The 25,300-nt window shown below is 42.6% G+C and overlaps 1 protein-coding gene across 3 annotated transcripts in view; it reads left to right on the forward strand.

Annotated features, from left to right (window-relative positions):
* Positions 1-25,300, forward strand: part of MYO18B (myosin XVIIIB) — an 861,659-nt gene that overhangs the window by 410,257 nt on the left and 426,102 nt on the right. For all 3 annotated transcript variants that reach the window (XM_077461361.1, XM_077461362.1, XM_077461363.1), the window contains 2 exons: positions 590-655; positions 15,181-15,309. In XM_077461361.1, the coding sequence (XP_077317487.1) occupies positions 590-655; positions 15,181-15,309 (195 nt within the window). The remainder of the gene's footprint in view (positions 1-589; positions 656-15,180; positions 15,310-25,300) is intronic.

A 25,300-nucleotide genomic window follows, 5' to 3' on the forward strand; every position in this document is an offset into this window, starting at 1 on the left:
TAATTATATATATTAGTTATTATTTTCACTTACTAATATATTGACTTTAATGTGTGGGTATATAATATATATATTTAGTTTTATATTTGGCATACAAACACTGTATAATGCATTATATTAAAGTTAATTTTATGAAAAAAATAAAAATGTTTTCTACTACTGCATATTCTTTGCAGTTGTATTTTGTAGGCTTTATGTACATCAGTGTTAGATCAGACGCACGTCAAAAACAACATCCTTTAAGTTGCCGTAGCTTCTGTTTGAGAACAGTTTGGGGCACATTTTTGATGCATTCACACTGACTTGTATGGGAAAAAGAAAACAATGTCGTGTATAGTAAAAGCAGCAGTAAACCCAAGTGTATGCTATGCCATACCAACCAGTTCAAAAACTCAGCTTCTTTAGAAGTACTTTACAAGTGCATAACAGAAGCAAACCTCAATTATCTGTGTACACTTTTATGCATGATTTTATTAAAATGGTGGGGATTCCATGATATCAAAGCAGCTCAGGGCCCAAGATACAATGAACCCGCCAGTGCACAGCAGACAGTGTCTTTGCTAACCTTGTATTTGTTTCTTTTCTGCAGGCAGTTGAAGAGTTGTTCCAGCTACTAGACTTGGAAAAGAAGAGTATCGCGATGGGCCGCAGCCAGGCATGTTTCCAAATGCTTCTTATCTGACACCCCTCAATATGTTTTCAGGACACAGGACCCTTCTCAAAATGTCAATTTTTTTTAAACTATACAGCACCAAGCTGTCTCTGAGAAGTCTCTGAGAATCAGACATAAAATAAAAAATAACTGGGCCTTGTCTAAAATAGGAAACGGTCTAAATACATACAATATACTGCTGTATATACAGTGTATTGAAAAAGTATTCATACCCCTTGAGATTTTCCAAATTTTGTAGAACCACCTTTCGCTGCAATTACAGTCTTTTGGGGATACCTCTACCAGCTTTGCACATCTAGAGAGTGACATTTTTGCCCAATCTTATTTGCAAAATAGCTCAAGCTCTGTCAGATTGGATGAAGAGTGTCTGTGATCAGCAATTTTCAAGTCTTGCCACAGATTCTCAGTTGGATTGACTGGGCCATTCTAACACATAAATATGCTTTGATCCAAACCAGGGGAGCTGTCAGTCTTTCAACGGGGCTGCTTCCCACAGCTAATCGCCAGGAACCTCCTCCGAGGTTCTTGCATATAATTGGTGTCAGGCCCTTTGTGAATTTGGTCTTAAAGGATAAGCTTAACTTTGGGAGCATATTACATGTTCCACCTGTTTTTAGGGTGGAACATGTAACGTGTTCCCAATGCTGCAGTCACTGTCTGCTAAACACCCGCCAATCACTGCAGTCACTGTCTGCTAAACACCCCCCCCCCCCCAGCAGCAGTATTGGAAGAAGTATCATGTACTAGCTGCGCTGCCCACACGACCGCCTCATTCATTCACACAGCTCTGTGTGTATATGAACTACAAACCCTGGCATCCTTTGCGGTTGTAGATCTCAATGAACTACCCAAAATGCTGTGGTAGTTCATTTATTTCTTCCTGTCTGAATGTACGGCACACAGATGCACTGACAGATCTGAAAGAGACCTGCATGGCACTGGTGCAATGCTTTTCAGGCTCCAAAAGAAAAAACATTATAAATGCACATTTTTTTTTACCTACAAAAAAATGTGCATTTATTATTTTTTTCTAAAAGGTAAGCTTATCCTTTAACTCATCTATGTGCTCTTTTCGACATGGTTGCAGTGATAATAATCTTTGGAATTATTAAGCCATCTTCTATGCTCAAAAAGGAAAAAGGAGTGTAATTAAAGCCAATACTTTATTTTTAGTTTTGGATAGACTATGTCATGGTTAAACCTGTGTCCCCTTGGGGAGATTTCCCTTGACTTCCTGTCCTGAAAACCCAGCAGGAAGTTGAAAGAAAGCTCTCCGAAATGAGGGGGAATACTATCTTAAACTGTTGTCACTGGCAACAACTATAACATTTTGGATTTGCCATCACTTTCTGTTCTGATGAAAATGGTTACCTACACAAACAGAGATGGTGTATCTTTCCAGTGGGAGTCACCAAGGGGCATCCATGGAGACACATTTTTAGGTCCCCCTATCCAACTACTGATCAAGCAAGCAAAAAAAAACAAAAAACAAAAACACAAACAAACACACTTTCTTATTGTGTATCAACTGAAAGTTAGAAAAAAATTGAGCCATGTCTAGGGCTACAAGGCAGCGGGAGGGATGCCAGCACCCACTTAACCCACATCTAGGTCTCCTAGTTCCCCTATGCAGCTTTATAGTTTGCACAAATGTCTGCTGTTAGTGCCAACACTTTCCTACTCCTGCTACAAAAACACTTTTTGGCTTTAGATACACTTCAACTTATACTGCAGCAATAAGGACATAGGTGTTGTTTTATTGCCAGGGAATGTATAGGACACAATGATTTTATGCAATGTATTCTAAAAAAAAAAAAAAAAATCTAGATTGTTCTTTGTAAATGAACATCACATGTTTTTTTTTTCATACACATTGCTGCAGTTTCTTAAGAGAGATATCTATAGTATAGTCTAGATGTTTGAATGACCAGTGCATGTGCAGTGTGCACTCACCTTTCTTGAGCCTTGTTTCCACAGGCAGGGCTTGCAATTTTTATGGCATACTGCTGCTACCAGGCCTGTTTAATAAGGGAGTTGGCACAGGCAGGCTGATCACAAAGAGGTAAAGCCATTAGTATGAACATTGATTTTGCAGCAGCTTTGAAGAACTCATTGGGGCTGTGCAGTTAATGCAGTCATTATTGAAGCAATCAAACCCTTAATGAGGCATTACTCCGTCTCCACTAATTCTCAATCTATTGTTACTGGGTACATTTGTGCCTGTGCAATGGGAGAGAAGATTGAATAAAAAAAGACACATTTGTCCATAGGATTTTTTAGCATCTGTTAATGTTTTTATTATAATGCATTTGCATAGCTTAAACAAGTATAAAAAATGTTTTCTATTGCGAGGGATTGCAATTTTTCAAGAAAATGTTTTTTTGATGCCAGATGGCTAGAGTTTTGAATGCATTACTCTGACTTACTCCCAAAGGAACAAAGCGTGCAGTCCTGTACTTTTTTCACAATTGGATATGCTATGTGATTTTCTTGGAAAAAAATACTTGCCATTTACAGCCTTTTCAGAACTAGATTGAGGTGCAAGTAAGTGGAGGTCAAACCTGGAAGTATATATGTAACTGAAGCACTTTACGTCATCCTCACTTTATCTTTGGCCAAAATCAGCATACATTCTGAAAAATACACTTTTAGTAAGCATTATTCATCAGTTACTTGTAAAAAACTTCCTTTAAATAATTTCTCCTGTGAAAGCACTGTCATGGGGAACCCCCTGCAAATAACACATTGAGGGTTATTTATGAAAGGCAAATCCACTTTGCGCTACAAATGCAATCTACAAGTGCAAAGTGCACATGCGAAATTGCACTGAAAGTGCACTTGGAATTGCAGTTGCTGTAAATCTAAGGGGTAGATCTGAAATGAGGGGAAGCTCTGCTTATTTTATTATCCAATCATGTGCAAGCTAAAATGCTGTTTTTTATTTTCCTTATATGTCCCCCTTGGATCTACATTGACTGCACTTCTAAGTGCATTTTCAGTGCAATTTCAAGTGCACTTTGCACTTGTAGTTTGCACTTGTAGTGCAAAAGTGGATTTGCCTTTCGTAAATAACCCCCAATGTTTTTAAAATTATTTAGCAGTATTTAGATGTGGAAGTCGTAGGGGCATCCATCTGATTTTAGCAGATTGGACCGGGTCGGATATCAGCAGACATGTCACCTCTGACATCCCTTGCTCCATAGACAAGCATAGAGCGCCCGTTCAGGTCCGCGGTCAAAAATGACAGGCGGACCGGGATGGTCCGACAATGTGAAAGGGGCCTAATGCTCCATTCCTATGGAACACATTTACATCAATGGATTTTTGTGCCTCTTCATTTTTGGAAAGGGTCAAGGACTTTTTTAAATGCTAAACGCTGCTTTTTTTGGTTCAATAGACATCAATGGGGAAGCTACAGAAAAGCATGTAGTGCGTTTTTACCAAGATTTCCCAGAATTTTTTTTAATTGCAGTTTTTAAAGAGGAAGTAAACACAAATGGGTTTTACTTCCTCTTTGTTTCCCTGCAAAGGTAAAGCATAATGGGTTACTATGCACTGAAGAGAGAAAAGCACAGAGGAGAGAATAGAGGGGGGGGGGGTAGGGACAAGGTAAGAGGGGGGAAGAAAGGGGGGTTCTGGGTTGGAATGGGCGCCAAGCCATCTAGCATCTCTGCATGCTGCAGCTGTTCTACATTCATGAGTCAAGTAATTTAAACCCTCTTCAGAAAGGACAAACAGATTCCATAAGCTCCACATCTCAGAATATTTTTCTTGTTTATTTTGTGCTGATAGTGTGAGAGCCTCCATTTTATTGATCTTATCCACTTTATGGAGCCAGCATCCAACAGTAGGAGGGGATTTGTTTTTCCAGTTGAGAGGGATACATGCCTTAGCTGCATTTAGCAAATAGATTTTTTTATATTTTTCTTTGCTGGCATGTCATAAGAAAAAAACTGGGTCGTCTGGGATTTTATAGTCTGAATTTTTGAAAAATGTTCCATAATTCCCACCAGTATGGTGCTATTCTCAGACAGGACCAAAATATGTGTAGCGTTGTATCCCTCCCCTCCCAGCATCTCCAGCAATGATCAGGCACCTCAGGATAAAATTTATGAAGCATCAGCTGGGTGTGGTACCATTGTTGCAATATTATAAAAATAGTCTTCTGAATCCTAGTGCAGATGGAGGATTTCAAGGAGAACCTAACAATATTTTATCATTGGCTTAGCTTGAACGTACAGTTCAGTTCTTCTTTCTCCCATTTCTCCATCCAGGTTTACTGTAAGTGTTCTGAAGGGGAAATCAGTAGACTATATGTTTTTGAGAGTACTTGTGTTAATACGCCATCATCAGTACTCTTCAAATGTGGATAGTTGTCGACCAAATCTTCCTGGAGTCTGTAGAGAGTGGAGAAAGTGATGAAGTTGTAAGGCACTCCAAAATGGCAAGCACAAGGCGTTGGTGGGCTCCATTAAAGAGGAGAGGGAGGGCCACTGTCTGAGACTAAAAAATGTGAAGCCCGAACACAGTTACTCCATTGTAAGGTATACAATTGATGGTCTCTCAGGCCTGGGAGAAACCATGGATTCCCAAAAATGGGCATCAGGGGAGAGTCTATGGTCAAGAGAGGGGTCTTTGTAAATACTTGTGCATAGATATGTGCTGTGGGGCTTATCAGGGGGTGCAGCATTAAGGCTGGTGGGAGATTATCATAGCACTAAGGCACCCCTTTCAGTAAAACGTCTATTTGAGCATGTTCAAGTTTCACCCAGAGTTTCCCGGTGGAAGGGTGATTCCAATCTATTAGACATCCCAAGTGAACTGCCTGGTAATATTTTAGAGCGTCAGGAAGGGCAATACCTCCATATTGTTTAGGCAGGGATAAAAGTGATCAGGGAGTTCGTGGTCATTTGTGCGCCCAGACAAATTTGATGAATAAGGAGTGGACCTGTTTAAAGAACTGAGAAGGTATTTTGATTGGTAAAGTTTGAAAAAGGTATAGATACTTAGGTACACATCTCTAAAAGATTCCATCTACAGAACCATGAATGCAGTCCACAATTCCAAGTCTCCAACAAAGCAGGCCAACATTACGTAGGACTGCAAACATGAAACGCCAGTTCATGTGGTTAAACGCTTTTACAGCGTCCATGCCTATTATAACACAGGGGGTCAGTGTCTCTTGTACTGTGTGGATAAGGTTTAACACTTTAAGCATGTTTTCGCAGGCTTCTTTAGTTGGAATGAATCCCAGTTGATCAAGGTGAATCAGTGGTTGTAAATGTTGTGCTATACACGTGGCGATTATCTTTGTAAACAATTTAAGATCACAGTTCAAGAGCGAGATAGGCCTGTAACTGTCACATCAGGTTGGATCTTTACCCTCTTTATGGATTACTGTGACATGGGCTTTTAAGGTGTCTCTAGGGAAGAGTGTTTCGTATCCTATTCCATTGAACAGGTTCACCACATGGGGACCCAGGAGTGGGAGGAATTGCTTGTAGTACTGTAACGGGAAACCATTGGGACCCGGGGTTTTGCCTGTCTTTGAGATATTAAGTGCATCCTGTAGTTCGCCTAAGGTTATTGGTGCTTCCAAATCCTTTCGTACCTCAGGGGTCAGCTGAGGGAGCTGAGAGGAGGTGGTATAATCTTACATTTGTGCCTGAGATGGGGACTGGTCTGGTAAGTTGTAGAGGGAGGAGTAACAAAGCCCTGGGCAATCTGTTCAGGGAGCACCACCTTTTGCCCGTGAGGCATAATAATTTGAGGCATACATGAAGCCAATTTTTGTTCTCTAATCGATCAGAACATTCTCCCACATTTATCTCCTGACTCATAATTAGGTCATTGGCATCTTTGGCTTTGGCTTGGTATCTTAATAAGTCTGACGTCTGTTTGCGAAGGGATAGGAGGTCCCTGTCAAGCGCCGGGGTTGGAGCGTGTTTATGTTGGGCCTCCACTTTTTGGATGTCGTTAAGAAGGGACGAGAGTTTCTCCTTGTGTTGTCATTTAAGCCTTGATCCGTGTTTGATGAGGATACCTCTCATAACTGCCTTGTGGGCTTCCCATAAGATCCCTACATCGCATACAGGTTGTACAGGTTGTTTGTTGGTCTGAAAGTACATATTCAGTTCTTTTTGAACATCCTCACCTACTTTAGGCATCTGCAAGAGGCTTTCATTTAACTTCCAGAATCGAATCCTTGATGTGAATGTTTGTACATTAGCTCGATTGGTGCGTGGTCTAACCATGTTATTGTGTTAACAGCTGAACTTTGCACAGCCTGTAGTTGTGAGTGTGGGATTAAAAAATAGTCTATGCTCATATAGACTTTGTGAGGAAAGAAACAGAAAGAGTAGTCTTGTCCACCTGGATGCTGTAAATGCCAGATGTCAACTAGTTGGGCCTTATGAAGGGATTGCACCACTCATTCTCAAATACCAGGAGTAACAGAGGACGAGCTGGAGTAGGTATCTACATTGGGAAGTAGCGGAACATTGAAGTCTCCTCCTATTATCAACTGACCTTCGGAAAATTCCAAGAGTAAGTCTAATGTGCAACTGAGAAAAAGGTCCTGATGGTGATTAGGGGCAAATGTCATTTTGGCCTCCCCCAGCAACCCTTTTATAAACATGATGCATCCTTCAGAGTCTGCTAGGGTATCGTGGCAGGTCCAGGGAAGTTGGTTGTACAATAGTATGGATACACCTTTAGATTTAGTTAGTTTATTAGTAGAATGGTAAGTAACTTGGCAAAACCTATTTTTCAACATAGGAAGTTTATCGTCTCTGAAGTGGGTTTCCTGGATGAACACCACATCTGCATGTGAGCATTTCAGATCATTCAATTGCATATGTCTCTTTTAGGGAAGATTTAGCCCTTTGGCATTAAGCAAAATTATCTTAACAGTATCCATCTCAGAATAGGGAGAGGGAATTGACAAGAGTAAGGTGGGGGGGGGAGGAAAGGGGAAAAGAAAAAGAAGGAGGTTGCAGCATCCAAAGGGGTACAGAAAGAGTAGAAGCTTGGAATCAGAAACAAGAAAAAAATATACAAGTGCTAAATCAGCAAGTAGGTTCAGGGGAGGTCACCTACACATAGACATGGCCATTGAAGCTACAATGGAAAAATATTGCCAACGGTGCACTGCAACGAACGTCGGCATTGGGGAAGTGCACAAACCTAAGTGGGGGAGAGGGTAGACAGAAGCCTAACAGGAGTGGCCTCGACCCATCCCACCCAGCCCAGTATCAAAAAACAACAGAATGGAATATGAGATATCAACATTGTCCAAACAGTAAAAGAATATTACCCCTTTAGCACATCCGTTGTTCTGGGGTTTTACCCGAATCAGCATGGGGCAATCCTCAAACCCATTACCGGGGCAGGGAGGGATCAGTCCCACCCAAGGGCGCCACTGCATCTAAAGGGGAATTACCAATAATGTAGGGAGGTCAGCTATGTCGAATGAAAATCCCAAAGACCCTCATCAGAAATATTAAGGCTCGGGTGCCACAGAGGTCGTCTGGTAGAAAACCTCACCTAAAAGGTAGGTCCCCAGCACAATACAGCTTACTACCTGTGCATCCTTTTTCTCCCATTAGCAGTGTCTTGGTAGCACCACTCTCTTTGCTTCAAATCGATCTCAGATAGACTCCGCCATAGCTCCAACAGGACAAGTCCCATCAGAGCACCAGCACACCCGCTCTCATCAAACCGACAGGAGACTGTCAGCAAAGGTAAGGGCAGAGACACGAGGGGCCCTCCCCCATTGTCTCCCCCGCCCCCCACCTCAATATATTTCATAAACAAAATCAGTGTTAGGATTCCCATCTTCTGGCCCAAGCTGTAATACAAATAAATGTGTAGCAGACATTGCCCACCCCTCAGTACAGCATGCAGGCCACAATGTGCGGTGTTGGCATTGGTTACTGCTCCCACTGTCTCACCTAGCATCAACCAGACAGTTAGTTTTACATTTCGCTGTAGTACCATCTATACCCACCTAGCAGAAGGATGTAGTTCAACTATTAAGGCACTAAGACCTCCATTAGGTGTACAGGTTTTGTCAGCTCTGCTAGGGATGGATGAATGGTTAATAAAACAGTAGCCGAGGATCATGGAGAACAATGATTGCTCACAGTAATGATGGGATCACAGGTCTCTCCGTTGTTCTCAGGCAGTGTGAAGAGGGCAGCCTAGACAAACAGGGAACCCAGAGGGAGGCAGGTAAAGGGGTGTTATGGGGATGTGTGCCAGATATTGTAGCAGGGGTATTATTATTATACAGGTTTTATATAGTGCCAACAGTTTGCGCAGCACTTTACAACATAAGGGCAGACATTACAGTTACATTACAGTTTGGAACAAGAGGAATCAGAGGGCCCTGCTCGTTAGAGCTTACAATTTAAAAAGGAAGGGTCAATTGATACAAAAGGTAATAGCTGTGGGGGGATGAGCTGATGGAGGAAGTAAAACAGTGTTAGTTAGAAGCAGGATAGGCTTCTTTGAAGAGAAGAGTTTTCAAGGGCCGCCTAAAGATGAATAGATTAGGGGACAGTCGGACAGATTGGGATAGGGTGTTCCAAAGGATGGGAGAAGCACTGGAGAAATCCTGGAGGCGAGCATGGGAGGAGGTGACAAGGGAGCTAGAGAGCAGGAGGTCTTGGGATGACGAAGAGATCAACTTGGTTGGTATTTTATGAGTTATGAGCTATGCAGACTGGCACCACAGACACATGTGACCATAAGTAGGAAGAGTTACCTGCATCGGTTATATCATGAAGGAGCTGTAAGATGTCCACAGTCACATACTGGATAAAGGTGGATCTGGGTGTTATCCAGAAGCTGTTGGGAATGTAAAAAAGAGCTTAATAGATTCAGCTGTTGTATAACCCCAGAGAGACTGTTGGGTCAACGGAGCTGGTCAGAGGGAGAGCGACTCTGTGGTGTAGCCGGGGGGGATCAGGACTCACATTGGTTTTTTGGTGAGGGTGCCTGGGATCGTCTCTGTGTCCGCTGCAGTAAGGCTTGAGAGGTCTGCCAGGGTGTCCCCGAGCCAATGCGTCTCATTGGCCGGGAGAGAAACATCAGCCAGTTATGGACCGAACGGGGTTTGCTTCCATAAACGTAAAGGGAGTGGGCAGATCTCTAGGTGTGCACAGTGTAAAGAAGCACTGGTCACTGCAGAAGGTGGCCGAGAGGGGGAACCTCCATCTGTATGTGGTGTTTGACCACCAGGAAACATCCAGGACTGGAGGTAGCATAGACCGGAGCTGCAAGGTGGCCCTGGAAAGGTCAGGGAGTATTTTGATGTGCACTGTCAAAGTTCAGTTCCATGAACCTCCATGCCTTCCTAAGTGCAGTCTCCTTGTGTGTGTACCTGTGTAGCCTGCAGATCACATCTCTCGGTCTAGCAAGGTCATTAGAGCGGTTCCCAGGGCTCTGTGGATCCTGTCAAAGTCCACATGGTTAGGGAGGGTGTCTACGAAAACCTTTTGAAAAATCACAGTTGCTGTTTCCTCAAGATCTTTGGAGCCTGCCGTTTCGGGTAGACCCCGGATCCGCAGGTTGTTCCATCTGCTACTGTCTTCCACGTCCGCAAGATGGAGCTGTAAGGACACTGCGGCATCCATGTGGGCTTCCTGCAGGAATTCTAGTGCCATCACCAGCTGACTTAGGGTCACCATAGAAGCCTCCCCCGTTGTTAGTCTGGTGGAGAGGGATTGAATGTCCTTTCTGACCACCTGTATTTCCTTACGGTGTTTCTCCTCCAGGCGTCCAATGAGAAATTCTATATCTGATTTAGTCACCCGAAGGAGGAGGGCTCAGAGTTCAGCATCCATCTGAAGGGAGCAAGGTTGCGCAGATGGGCTTTGAGAGGCAGAACGGAGATCTAGCGGGACGCTTGAGTATGACTCTGCAGCCGAAGAGGCAGCCAGCGAAGCTGGGTGTGTGGTGTCTGGACCAGAGGACGCAGGTGGAGAGCCACGTCGCTTGCGATCTTGTGATCCAGGGAGGCCGCCTGGGAGCTCGGGAATTAACTGACAAGAATGCCACTGGCCTTGCTGTTCTTAGCTGTCTGTTTGCCACTCTTCGCCTTGTGCTTTCTGATCGAGGGCATGCCGCAAATATTAGAGCTTTATAAATCGGGCTAGGTGGGTACAGACTGGGAGATCAAGCTACATGTGTTCTCCTGTCCCCATGTGCAGACCATGCCCCCCCCCCCCAAATTTCTGCTTTAACCAATCTGATTTCATCATTCTTCACAGTTTCTTATTAAATACGGTAAGACTTTTAAACTCCCAACATGATCAGCGTATTGAAAACCTAAGGCATTTTATGTTACATTTAAGAATGCACAAGAGTCTGATGTTCTTTGTTGAAAATATATAATTTTTTTTGCTTTCTGAGAGTGGCATATATATTTATACGTATGATTTAAATTGACATATTTATTTATAAGTATGTGTGGACCTCAAGTTAAGCTCTAAGGCAGATGAAAAAGACACAAATTACAGAAGTTTCAGTAATACATGCATATTGAATTTATTTTATAAATGCAAGCAGTGTAAGTGCCTGAGTTTGACTTGTTATTAGTCTCTTGCATTCCCTGTATAGTAGAGTTCATATTGGGAGTGGGAGGAGCAGCACCAGGAGCCAATCTGTTCATGTGCTGATAAGTAACATGTTTATATGAGGTAAGGGAAGGGGTAGATTAACAGAGAGATGAGCTCATCACTCTGCTTTTTCACCTTTACTGTCCAGTCATATGCTGGGGAAGGGAGTTCCATGACAGACTGGGCTCAGGCGAAGTGGGATAAATGATGCTGGCCATCATTCAACTTGAAAAATTGAAGTCCTCTAGTGGTATAAAATAAGTACTATGAAGGACAGCTCAAAATTGAAGGTGAGTATTGCAGAAAGCACAACCTTTTGTATGCTATTTTTGTTGGGTTATTACTATTTTTGACTGAAGATCTGCTTTAAAGTGGTTGTAAATCTCATATGCCTCATTTCTCAAATACATGCACCATTTTATAGTTGTTATGTAAAAATCCAGACCACTGTATTATTACTGTTTCTCACCTCCAAGCCTGTTGCAGCTCTCTGAAAATCTCTGACCCATGGGTGTGTCTATGGACCAGAGCTCGAGAGAGGGAGTCATGACATCACTGGCCCCACATCCCCACTGTACACTCACACACTAACGCTGGCTTAGCAGCGTGCACAGTGCTGGAAGTGTGCACACAAGTCACTCCCTGCTGGGAGGTGGGTTTTACAGCTGGGAGGTGGGGCCAGTGATGTCACGACTCCACCACCCATGGGTTGGAGATTTCCAGAGAACTGTGATAGGCTTAGACATGAGAATACAGATTTAATAATACAGTGCTTTGGATTTTTACAGAACAAGCTACAAAATGATGCATGTCTTTGGGAACTGATGCTTATGAGGGTCACAAGCACTTAATATTAAATGCTATTTTACTAAGGCTGGGGCAGAAGGAGACACGCACCCTTCACTCATGCTCGTGCATGAGCCTCCTCTTCATGTCAGTCAGTCAGAGGAGAAGGCACATGCTCAGATCCCTGTCAGACTGTGCACAAACGAGTTGTGCTGCTTTGCTGATTTAGTTAAAATGTCCATTTATATTTTTGATATCTGGGTTTACAACCACATGCTGACTTGTGTGGGAAGGAATTTAACATTCCCGCCTAGCGGGAGCATGCCCGTGGGTACCACAAACTCGATGTTCGCTGGCGGCCCACGATTGCGGTGAGGAGAGGCAGAACGGGGAGAGGCCAAAATTTTGTAGACGCTATAACTTTTGTGCAAACCAATCAATATACATTTATTACGATTTTTTTTTACCAAAAATGTGTAGAAGAATACACATCGGCCTAAACTGTGGAAATTTTTTTTTATATATATATATATATATATATAATTTTTTTTTCGGGGGGGAAATTTATTGTAGCAAAAAGTAAAAAATATAGCTTTTTTTTCAAAATTGTCAAAAATATAGCTTTTTTGTTTATAACGCAAAAAAATTAAAAACATAGAGGTGATCAAATACCACCAAAAGAAATCACCAAAAGAAAGCTGTGTTTGTTGGAAACAAAGGACGTTAATTTTAGTTTGGGTACAGTGTTGTACGACCATGCAATTGTCAGCTAAATCGATGCAGTGCTGAATCACAAAAAATGCTCTGGTCAGATGGTTAAAAAGGTTGTAAAAACCTGCAAGACAAAGGCATAATGAGCGAATATGCAACGCATACTCGCTCATTATGAAATACTTACCTTAGAACAAAGCCTTGCAGCGGTGCCCGAACACCGCTGACATGGCCATCTGGCTTTGTGATTGACAGCATGGGGGGAGCTGCCGGTCATGACACAGGCTCAGAAAAAACAACATGGGACAGGCATTTGCTGATGGCGTAATCAGCGCAGTATACAGTAAATATCTCCTTAACGGTGGAAGTTTAGAAGATATTTACATTACCTATAGGTAAGCCTTATTATATATAACAAAACAGAGGAGCTTACTTACTCTTTAAGCACACATAAATGCAACACTAGCCATCTCTATCAATAAGTAATATTTCTTATCGATATATACAGTGCTAAAGTATTCGGCCCCCTTGAACTTTTCAACCTTTTGCCACATTTCAGGCTTCAAACATAAAGATATAAAATTTAATTTTTTTGTGAAGAATCACCAACAAGTGGGACACAATTGTGAAGTGGAACGAAATCTATTGGATAATTTAAACTTTTTTAGCAAATAAAAAACTGAAAAGTTGTGCGTGCAAAATTATTCGGCCCCTTTACTTTCAGTGCAGCAAACTCACTCCAGAAGTTCAGCGAGGATCTCTGATGATCTAATGCTGTCCTAAATGACTGATGGTGATAAATAGAATCCACCTGTGTGTAATCAAGTCTCTGTATAAATGCACCTGCTCTGTGATAGTATCAGGGTTCTGTTGAAAGCGCAGAGAGCATCATGAAGACCAAGGAACACACCAGGCAGGTCCGTAATACTGTTGTGGAGAAGTTTAAAGCCGGATTTGGATACAAAAAGATTTCCCAAGCTTTAAACATCCCAAGGAGCACTGCGCAAGTGATCATTTTGAAATGGAAGGAGTATCAGACCACTTCAAATCTACCAAGACCTGGCAATCCCTCTAAACTTTCAGCTCAGACAAGAAGACTGATCAGAGATGCAGCCAAGAGGCCCATGATCACTCTGCAGAGAACTACAGCTGAGGTGGGAGAGCCTGTCCATAGGACAACAATAAGTCGTACACTGCACAAATCTGGCCTTTATGGAAGAGTGGCAAGAAGAAAGCCATTTCTCAAAGATATCGATAAAAAGTCTTGTCTAAAGTGTGCCACAAGCCACCTGGGAGACACACCAAACATGTGGAAGAAGGTGCTCTGGTCAGATGAAACCAAAATCGAACTTTTTGCCCACAATGCAAAACTATATGTTTGGCGTAAAAGCAACACAGCTCATTACCCTCAACACACCATCCCCACTGTCAAACATGGTGGTGGCAGCATCATGGTTTGGGCCTGCTTTTCTTCAGCAGGGACAGGGAAGATGGTTAAAATTGAGGAGAAGATGGATGCAGCCAAATACAGGACCATTCTGAATGAAAACCTGTTGGAGTCTGCAAAAGGCCTGAAACTAGGATGGAGATTTATCTTCCAACAAGACAATGATCTCAAACATACAGCAAAATCTACAAAGGAATGGTTCACAAATAAACGTATCCAGGTGTTAGAATGGCCAAGTCAAAGTCCAGACCTGAATCCAATAGAGATTCTGTGAAAAGAGCTGAAAACTGCTGTTCACAAACGCTCTCCATCCAACCTCACTGAGCTCGAGCTGTTTTGCAAGGAAGAATGGGCAAGAATTTCAGTCTCTCGATGTGCAAAACTGATAGAGACATACCCCAAGCGACTTTCAGCTGTAATCGCAGCAAAAGGTGGCTCTACAAAGTATTAACGCAAAGGGGCCTAATAATTTTGCACGCCCCACTTTTCATTTTTTTATTAGTTAAAAAAGTTTCAAAAATCCAATAAATTTCGTTCCACTTCACAATTGTGTCCCACTTGTTGGTGATTCTTCACAAAAAATTTAAATTTTATATCTTTATGTTTGAAGCCTGAAATGTGGCAAAAGGTTGAAAAGTTCAAGGGGGCCGAATAATTTCGCAAGGCACTGTACTTATATCAATCTATATTAACACAATTAAATTCTATGGTGGTTCAACAAATAAAATGATACTGAAGATAGGGTTAATGCTAGATGGACTCTATATAAATGTATCAGATTTTCTTTATATCTATTAGCAACTAAGGTTGCTTTTGGTGTTTGTTCTGACACAATTCTTTAAGATTAGAAACATGGCTCTTTCCTTGTCTCCAGTTGGCACCAGGTGATGTGGTATTGATTGTTTCTGATGTATCTGATGACCTTATATTATTCTCTGCAGGTGTTCTTGAAAGCTGGTGTGTTATCAAGGCTGGAGAAGCAGCGAGAGAAGATGATCTCCCAAAACATGATCCTTTTTCAAGCAGCAAGCAGAGGGTTTCTTTGTCGACAACGGTTCAAGAAACTAAGGGTAAGAACATGATATAGTGTTACTTTAAGTATTCTTCTATTACATATCATCCTCTTACTTACATTCACCCGTAGAAACCTAAAATAACATTTCAGAACTATAATAATGGTGTCTGTGTAGGTCTATGTCTTGGTAGAGACTATCATTGGTATGAATACTAAAATGGAAAAACTGAGTATTGTAGGAAATCTTAAATACTACATTTGTTGTGCATTTTGTAGTTGTCTTGCTTGTCAATGCACCATAGCCATCTAACAGTTTGGCATCCAGCATAAAAAATGGTAATACTGCTAGAAATCTTTCTGAAAAAAATAAATAAATATTTTCTACGTTATAAATTAGGCATAAGAAATATATAGTATCAAGGAATATGTTGGGTAAGAATAAGTAGGATACCCAGTTTGCCTCCTAGTCTCATTTAATTGTGTATTTTTTGCAGTCATATTTGCATACTTTATGTACTGTAGGTGGCGGCATTGAAATGTTTTCAGTAATGTATTTATTGGCTGGCAGGATGACTTCACAATCTTTCTAACTTGTAGCCATCTTACAGTATATTAAGTCATTTTTGTGTCTCTATTCCTCCTGTGGTGTGGTCTAGTGCTTTTTGTGCCTATACCACCTAGTATCAGATGTTTTCTGTACTTATATGCCCACTAGAGTCCAATAGTTTTTGTGACAATCACTGTCATTAAATGAATCTGGCCTTGTGCACTTGCATCCTTAGCATGCAGTGGTCCTTGGGACTATGGTCTGCTCTAAGTTCCAGTTGATGAAGTGGTATATGTAGCTTCTCCTTTTGAGAAGTGAAGCATTCTACAAGCTCTTCGAACAGTGGAGAATGCCCCCTGTTACTGTAATCTCGAGTGACATAGCAAGATTACAGTACCAGAAATTCGCTGAAACACTCTGGTGTCCATTTTCAAGCAGTGGTAAATTATCACTGCTCAGTACACCCCTAAGCAAATGGGGCCCAAAGTGTCAATATTTTGTGTGGCCACCATTATTTTCCACACTTTAACCCTCTTGGGCATGCAGTCCACCAGAGCTTCACAGGTTGCAACTGGAGTCCTCTTCCACTCCTCCATGACGACATCTCCCTCACTCCTGTCTTCACCTTATTACTGCACTCATCAGCTCCTGCTAACGCTAAATCCTTATACCAATAAAGCCTGCAGGCCATTGGGACGTGTCCCCCCACATAAGTCACACTCCCATATCACCTCTCTCACCCTTCTGCTTCTCCTAACTTCTGGAGATATTTCCCCAAATCCTGGACCACAATCATTTACCTTCGGCCAACATACCCAGCACAGCCCATCCTCTGCTAGCAGCCGCAATCCACACAATCTCATTTCTATTCCTCTTCAGCCTAGAGCCAGCCTCCCCTTCTCCTGTGCCCTTTGGAATGCCCGCTCTGTTTGTAACAAACTCACCACTGTCCATGACCTATTTATCACTAACTCTCTGAACCTACTTGCAATTACTGAGACCTGGATTCAAGAATCTGACCTTCCTTCTCCTGCGTCTCTCTCCTATGGTGGCCTCCTGTGGACTCACTCTCCCAGGCCTAGTGGACGGAAAGGAGGTGGTGTTGGAATTCTCCTATCCCCTCAAAGCACTTTCCAGGTTCTTCATCCACCCCCCTCTCTGTCCCTCTCTTCATTTGAAGCTCACTGTATTCGCCTATTTTCTCCGGTTTCATTGAGAATTGCTGTGATCTATCGCCCCCCTGGACCGGTATCAAACTTCCTTGATGACTTCTCTGCCTGGCTACCCTACTTTCTCTCCTCTGAAATTCCAACACTCATTCTTGGTGACTTTAACATCCCTGTTAATCTTAACACTCCTGCCACTTCTAAGCTGCTGAGCCTAACCTCCTCTTTTGATCTAAAACAATGGACAAGTGCTTCCACTCACTCTGTTGGCAACTGCCTTGACCTTATCTTCTCCTACCTATGCACTCCGCACACCCTTTCCAATATTCCTTTTCCTCTATCTGATCACCACCTTATTAGTTTCAATCTCTCCTTGTCTGCCTCCTCCTTGCCTTCCAACTACCAAACTATTACCCGTAGAAACCTTCGCCATCTTAACCCTTCTCTTCTTTTCTCTGCTACAGACTGTCTCTACGACAAAATCTCCTCCTTGTCCTGCCCCAACTTGGCTACTTCTGTCTACAACAGTTCGCTGTCATCCACCCTGGATACCTTGGCCCCCTTTACTACGCACAGAATCAAGCCCCGGCCGCTGCAACCCTGGCAGACAGACAATACCAGAAGCCTCAAAAAACGTAGCCGTGCTCTTGAGCGTTTGTGGCGTAAAACGAAGTCACAGCAAGATTTCAGCCAATATAAATCTGCCCTCCAAAAATACCATTCCTGCCTGCACGCTGCCAAACAGACCTACTTTATCACTCTCATTAACACCCTCTCATGCAGTCCCCATCAACTCTTTTCTACCTTTACCACTCTACTTCGTCCTCCATTACCCCCACCCACTAACTTACTCACTGCCCAGGAGATTGCTTATCACTTCAAAAATAAGATTGAGACGATTCGTCTCGAGATCTCCGCTCTACAGACATCTCCCTCACCTTACACTCCCTGTCCTCCTGCACAATCAATACTTTCCTCTTTTGACCCAGCTACTATAGAGGAAGTCACTAAACTTTTTTCTAATGCCCGCCTAACCTCCTGCCCCCTGGACCCTGTTCCTTCTCAAATACTACGGTCACCATCTGACTCAATCCTACACTCCTTAACTCATATCTTCAACCTCTCACTCTCTACTGGCATCTTCCCCAACCCTCTAAAACATGCACTAGTCACTCCCATACCAAAAAAGGCCTCAGACCCCACCAATCTTAACAACTTAAAACCCATCTCTTTACTCCCTTTTGCCTCCAAACTCCTCGAACGTTTAGTCTATAACCGACTGAGCAACCACTTCACTGAAAATAACCTTCTCGATCCTTTTCAGTCTGGATTTCGCCCACAGCACTCCACAGAAACTGCCCTTCTAAAACTCACCAACGACTTACTAACAGCCAAAACCAACGGTCATTATTCCATACTCTTACTCTTGGACCTTTCTGCTGCCTTTGATACAGTTGACCACCCCCTCCTCCTCAAAAAACTCAATTTGCTTGGTCTCCATGACTGCACTCTCCGTTGGTTTGAATCTTACCTATCTCATCGCACCTTCAGTGTCACTTACAACTCCACTTCCTCTTCTCCAACTCCTCTTACCGTTGGGGTCCCCCAAGGTTCTGTCCTTGGACCTCTACTATTCTCGATCTACACATCCTCCTTGGGTCAGCTGATAGCCTCCCATGGCTTTCGCTACCATTTATATGCTGATGACACCCAAATCTATCTCTCTACCCCTCAGCTCACCCCATCAGTCTCCTCACGCATCGCTGATCTACTAACAGACATATCAGCCTGGATGTCACACCACTTCCTCAAACTTAATCTATCTAAAACCGAGCTCTTAATATTTCCTCCCCCACGTACCCCTTCACCTGACTTCTCTGTCAAGATCAATGGCACATCTATCAGTCCATCCCCACATGCCAAGGTGCTAGGGGTAACCTTCGACTCCGAACTGTCCTTTCAGGCCCACATACAAGCCCTGTCCAAATCATGCTGCCTTAGCCTCCGCAACATTTCCAGAATACGCCCCTTTTTAACTAATGACACCACCAAGCTTCTAATTCACTCCCTGGTCATCTCTCGCCTCGACTACTGCAACTCCCTCCTCGTTGGATTACCTTTACATAGGCTATCCCCCCTCCAGTCCATAATGAATGCCGCTGCCAGACTCATCCACCTTACCAGCCATTCAGTGTCCTCCACCCCTCTCTGCCAATCCCTGCACTGGCTTCCACTCACCCAACGAATAAAATTCAAAGTACTAACAATAATTTACAAAGCCATCCATAACTCTGCCCCCAGCTACATCACTGACCTGGTCCCAAAATACCAACCAAACCGCCCTCTTCGGTCATCTCAAGACCTCCTGCTCTCTAGCTCCCTTGTCCCCTCCTCCCATGCTCGCCTCCAGGATTTCTCCAGAGCTTCTCCTATCCTCTGGAACTCCCTACCCCAATCTGTCCGACTGTCCCCTAATCTATCCATCTTTAGACGATCCCTGAAAACCCTTCTCTTCAAAGAAGCCTATCCTGCTTCTAACTAACACTGTTTTACTTCCCCCATCAGCTCATCCCCCACAGTAATTACCTCCTGTATCAATTGCCCCTTCCTTTTTAGATTGTAAGCTCTAACGAGCAGGGCCCTCTTATTCCTCTTGTGCCAAATTGTAATGTAAATGTAATGTCTGCCCTTATGTTGTAAAGCGCTGAGCAAACTGTTGGCGCTATATAAAACCTGTATAATAATAATAATAATAATGGAGCTGGTGAATGTTAGAGACCTTGCGCCTCTTCACCTTCCATTTGAGAATGCCCCACAGATGATCAATAGGGTTTAGGTATGGGCACATGCTTGGCCAGTCCATCACCTTTACCCTCAGCTTCTTTAACAAAGCAGTGGCCCAGTCTCCGAAGGGAGAGGCTCGTGCTCTGCTTCAGTATGTCACAGTACATGTTAACATTCATGGTTCCCTCAATGAACTGTAGCTCCCCAGTGTCAGCAGCAGTGCTGAGATATCACCTTCATAAACTGGCTTTTTCTGTGTAAGTCAATGACAGATTCTCTGTGTGTGGAGATATGTTCTCTTCTGTTCACCTCTGTTTCATAAACCATTAGGGCACTTTCACACTGGGGCTGGGGGGGGGGGGTCGGCAATTTTTAGGGGCGCTTTACCGTATTTTTAATGGCACTTTTCGGCCACTAGCGGGGAGCTTTTAACCCCCTCTAGCGGCAGATGAAGGGGTTAATAGGGCCCGCAAATTTCCGCCGTCGAATCGCTTTGCAGGTGCTTTGGCGGCGCTGCCCATTGATTTCAATGGGCAGGGCATTTTAGGAGCGCTGTATACACCGCTGCTAAAGCGCCCCAAAGATGCTACTTGCAGGACTTTTTTAAAGCCCCACAAGCGCACCGCTCCAGTGTGAAAGCACTCGGGCTATCACACTGGAGTGACAGGAGAGGCGCTTTACAGGAGCTTTGCAGGCACTATTTTTTTGCGCTAAAGCACCTGTAAAGCACCTCAGTTTGAATATAGCCTTAATGATGTGAGATCAGCGGTGATGTCAATGCGGTGATGTCAATGTTGTCTGCTCTGTTTACTTGTGCTCATATTCCTGGGAGTTGAAACTTCTTATCCCAACCCTGATATATATATATATAATATATACATTATTTGTGCCTTTGTGATACTACAATTCTTAGATTGCCCTACCAACCAAAGATTGTATAACTTGGAATGATAAACTGGTATTTTGAGTCTTGTAAGGTGACAGAATTATAGATAACGTTGATGGTTTGCTGGAACTTCATGTTAATGCTGTTAAAGAAGTGAGTTGTGCCATCTATAGTCATAACCATGCCCCTACATAGTATTGCACCTCACTTGAACCCTTCAAATTTGTGAGCAGTTGCAAAAAAGCAAAATTGTGTCTGACACGTAAATATCAAGGAAAGAAGCCCCACAGATTTCTGTTTTCTCTTGTGATTCCAGAACAGGCCTTCTCCCATCTTATGTGGAAGATCCTAAGGAAATTCATCTGGAAATGTTATAATACTCATACCTCTACCTCCTATTTAACTATACTTCATTTAGCAAAATGCCTTTCTTGACTGAAAAAAAAGTACTGTAATTCATTAATTTCTATTAGGTGAACCTAATGCAAATTTCAAGCAATGTCATGTACTTCACATTCTAGTTGATAATAAGCTGCCTTGGCAAGTTACAGTATTTCATTTAGCTTTTTGTAAAAAACGAACAGTTCTGCTAGCTGGCAATTGGATTTTTGCCTTCATTGTCATAGAAAAAAGACGTTGTTAGACCAGTAATTGGAAATTATGGTCTCAAACATAAAACTCAACTTTTTTTTATACCTAACCACTTCAGCTCTGGAAGGTTTTACCCCCTTCATAATTAGGCCATTTTATACTATTTAACACTTCACTATTTTAACTTGTAATTGCATGGTCATGTAACACTTTGCCCAAACAAAATTCATATCATTTTTTTTCCCACAAAAAAAGCTTTCCTTTGGTGGTGTTTGATCACCAATGTGTTTTTTTTCTTTATTATTATATAAACAAAAAAATACAAACAATTTTGAAAACAAAAAAACAAAAACATTTTTTCTGCTTTTAAAACATATTCAATAGAAAATGTGAAATGTCTTCAAAAATGTAGGCTAAAATGTAGGAAGAGCCTGTCCCCGTAGGAGCCACCTGTCCACTGTACAATGTGGGCAGGCGGTCCTAAAGAGGGCATTGATACATATGTGAGTAGCATTGATCAAAGACATGCATTCAAATGCAGGCAAAGCAGGTTAAATGTAGTCTTGTACTGCAATTTGCAAATAAAGTGCATCTCAGTAGGGCCTGCTTTGTCCAAAGAAACGCAATGCAGGTCAAACATAGCCTTTGATGTTGTCATCCAAATAACATCATTGATATAAAAGGGAATCATATGACCTATGTTTGAGATGTGCTTTTTGATAGAGCTTTATGGTGCATCCCTATGGCATTATAATATATTGTGCAAATTTATCTGAAATAAACGTATACAAAGCCATAATTTTCTTTTTACTTGAAACTCAATAAAATGTACAGTATGATAATATTAAAGCGTCGCTAAAGGCATTTTATTTTATTTTTTTTCATTTGGATAGAGTGGAGAAGGATTAGAAAACCTGTCCGTTCTAGTTCTGGTGACACCCTGGGAGGCCCTCACTTTGGAGGGATTTCCTCTTACTTCCTGTTTTGAAATAGAACACAAAACAAAAATGGAATACATGTACTGTATGTACAGATACCTAAATAATGATTTCTTGCCTTTGTGCACGCACTTATTGTATCCCACCCTTTAACTTCAATATAATAACAATTCTAGATTATTGTTATAAATATACAGAGCCCCCATAAGGTGCAAAATAAAGTGAAATAAAGCAAGCTATATAGTCTATAAAAAATGACGAAATTACTTTCCTAGTTCATCAAAGATTAAAATTAAAGCGGAGGTCCACCCTAAAGTGGACCTTCCGCTCATCGGAACCCTCCCCCCCTCCGGCACCACAATTGGCACCTTTCAGGGGGGAGGGGGGTGCAGATACCTGTACAGTACAGGTATCTGCACCCACTTCCGGGATAGCTCTCTGCGGAAAGGGGCGTAGATTACGCCCCTTTCCGCAAGTGCCCCGCTGCCTGCTGGGAAACACACAGATCCCAGAGGCAGCGGGGACCGTCCTTATTGCGCAGCGCGACTCGCGCATGCGCAGTAGGGAACCGGGAAATGAAGCCGAAAGGCTCCATTTCCTGATTCCCATACCCAAGATGGCGGCGGCAGCACCCGAGAGACGATCTAGAGATCGGCTTCGGGTGCCGACATCGCGGGCGCGCTGGACAGGTAAGTGTCACTATTTTAAAAGTCAGCAGCTGCAGTATTTGTAGCTGCTGGCTTTAAAAAAAAAAAGTGGAGTCCCGGCGGACTCCCGCTTTAAGGCCAGATTGTTGCCAGTATTCTGCTACCTTGGGAGCACCAATCACTAATTCTTTGAACATACAAGACCCTCCTCAAATATGTGTTCTTTTCCAATGAGAGAGAGAAACATATCATACCATATTATCATGTGAAATTAAACAGTCATGCTTAGAAGTACATGGAAGGGAGAAAAGTTGCACCGAGTTTTCAGATCCTGCCAACACAGATTATTTAAAACTGAGCACAATAGTATAACACATTTCTATCAGCCCAAATAATAATAACCTTAATCACTAAATAGTGATATGTGCTGTAGGCGATATAACAAAAAATCCCACCAAATTTTGGGGAAAATACTCCCCACCTGGCTGCTGCACGCACAGAAAATGCATTCACTTCACATATAAAATATACATTAAAAAACAGTGTTGCACTTCCTAAATAACCACCAATAAATCCTTAAATAAGAATATGTGATTAACGTGCATAGCATGATACTGAGTGCACAATCAAATAGTCATGTTCCCTGACTGGGAATAGTGAAAAGTACACAATAATGAAATATACGTGTTCCCTAAGTGGGAATAGTGAACAATAAACAATAAAGATAAAGTCCACACACTCAAAAAATGTATTGAATGAAAATAAGAGTCCGAATCCACAAATGTAATCCTCAGTCTTCTGCACAAAAATGCACAACGCACCACCAGTGCATAAACGAAAATAATGCTCTCCTCCACCTCAATATCCTAGCTGCTCACCTCATGTTCTGACCCCTGTTTCACCAGAAGGTCTGGGATACAAACATATCAGCTGGTCATGGAACTCCTATTGGATTGTTCACCCCATTAAAACCCATCATACCATAAGAACATACCTAAAATATAAAATAAAACATACAACAAGGATTGTGGATAAGTTTAGGCGCCGGCCCCTTTATTGGGTTTAAATCTATTTTAATTATGAAATGAACTTCAACCTTTAATACCAAACAGAATAGCTCTTAACCATTAACAGACCAACATGCTTAGTCACTAAGACTCAAGCAGCAATATCTTATAGCAACCAAATAACAGTTTACCAACCACTGTCCACCCACAAAGTGGGCGACCTTACCCAAAAAGATGGACCTTCAATATCAATCAGAACTGTTGGTAACCAATAACAGACCAAACATGCTCAGTCACTAAGACTAAAGCAGTAATATCTTATATCAACCAAGTAACAGCGTACCAACCACTGTCAACCCACAAAGTGGGTGACATTACCCACATAAAGAGGGACCACGATGAGGGGAAATTACAAAGGGGAGGGAGGGTGGGGGAGCAGGTCAAAAGATCCAGAAGGAAGGCTGAGGAGAATCCAGAGGTGAGTCCAGCTGTCAGACCTGAGGTAAATGCTAACTCCACCCAGTGACAGGAGAGGATATAAGTAAAAGGTTACACTCATTGGCTAGATGTTTCCCGCCAAAGGATTTGTCACCAATTCAGTGCTCCGCAGCTAAGGTAAATCTTCTAAGCAACAGCAGGCAGCTTATCACCTGAAACACAAAATAGAAAGAACCAGAAAAACAGCCATCGAGAGACATGTACTTAAAGTGGGTGTCCCCTAAAAAAAAACAAAATGAAAAGTCAGCAGCTACAAATACTGCAGCTGCTGACTTTTAATAATCGGACATTTACCTGTCCTAGGGTCCAGCGATGCAGGGGAACGAAGCCCCTCCTTTTTCCTCGCTCCGCTCGTGGTGCCAGCATTCTTACTGTGGGCACCCGGCTGTGGCTTCACAGCCGGGCACCCACTGCGCATGCGCCAGCGGCTCCGCGCACTGTGATATGCCGCATAGTCATCTGGGACACGTGACAGGTCCCAGATGACTGCGGCACCGAGGTGAAGTGAGGTCACCAGCCCAGGCAATGAAGGAGGCAGACTACGAGGGACCCTCTAGCAACAGGCATTTAGAGGTGAGTAAAACATTTTTTTCCAATTTTTTTTTTAAGGAATTTTAAGCATTTATTTTTTTTGGGTGGCAAATCCACTTTAACAATTATCATAACCCTCTATTAAGAGTGACATTTATTTATAAAACAAATAGGTGTCAGGGAGTGACAATCCCATGGGGCCACTTCTCTATTTTATTCTTTTGTGGCCCTGATATTTCTTCCGTGCTGCCTCTGGCTGATTAGATGGATACCAGCCAGTACAAATTCCCTCAATGGGGTCCTGTGCACATGGGAATAGAAAAGGCAAAATCTAGAGCTCTCTGTATATCAAAACGGTTAATTTCCTCATTAAAACATTAAAACGTTACTCACAAATGCAGCACTTAACCAGTTGCCGACCGCCGCACGCCGATGTACGTCGGCAGAATGG

The sequence above is a fragment of the Lithobates pipiens genome, unplaced genomic scaffold (assembly GCF_037356315.1).
Source record: "Lithobates pipiens isolate NorthernLeopardFrog02 unplaced genomic scaffold, aLitPip1_a1.2 Scaffold_3, whole genome shotgun sequence".
NCBI lineage: Eukaryota > Metazoa > Chordata > Amphibia > Anura > Ranidae > Lithobates > Lithobates pipiens.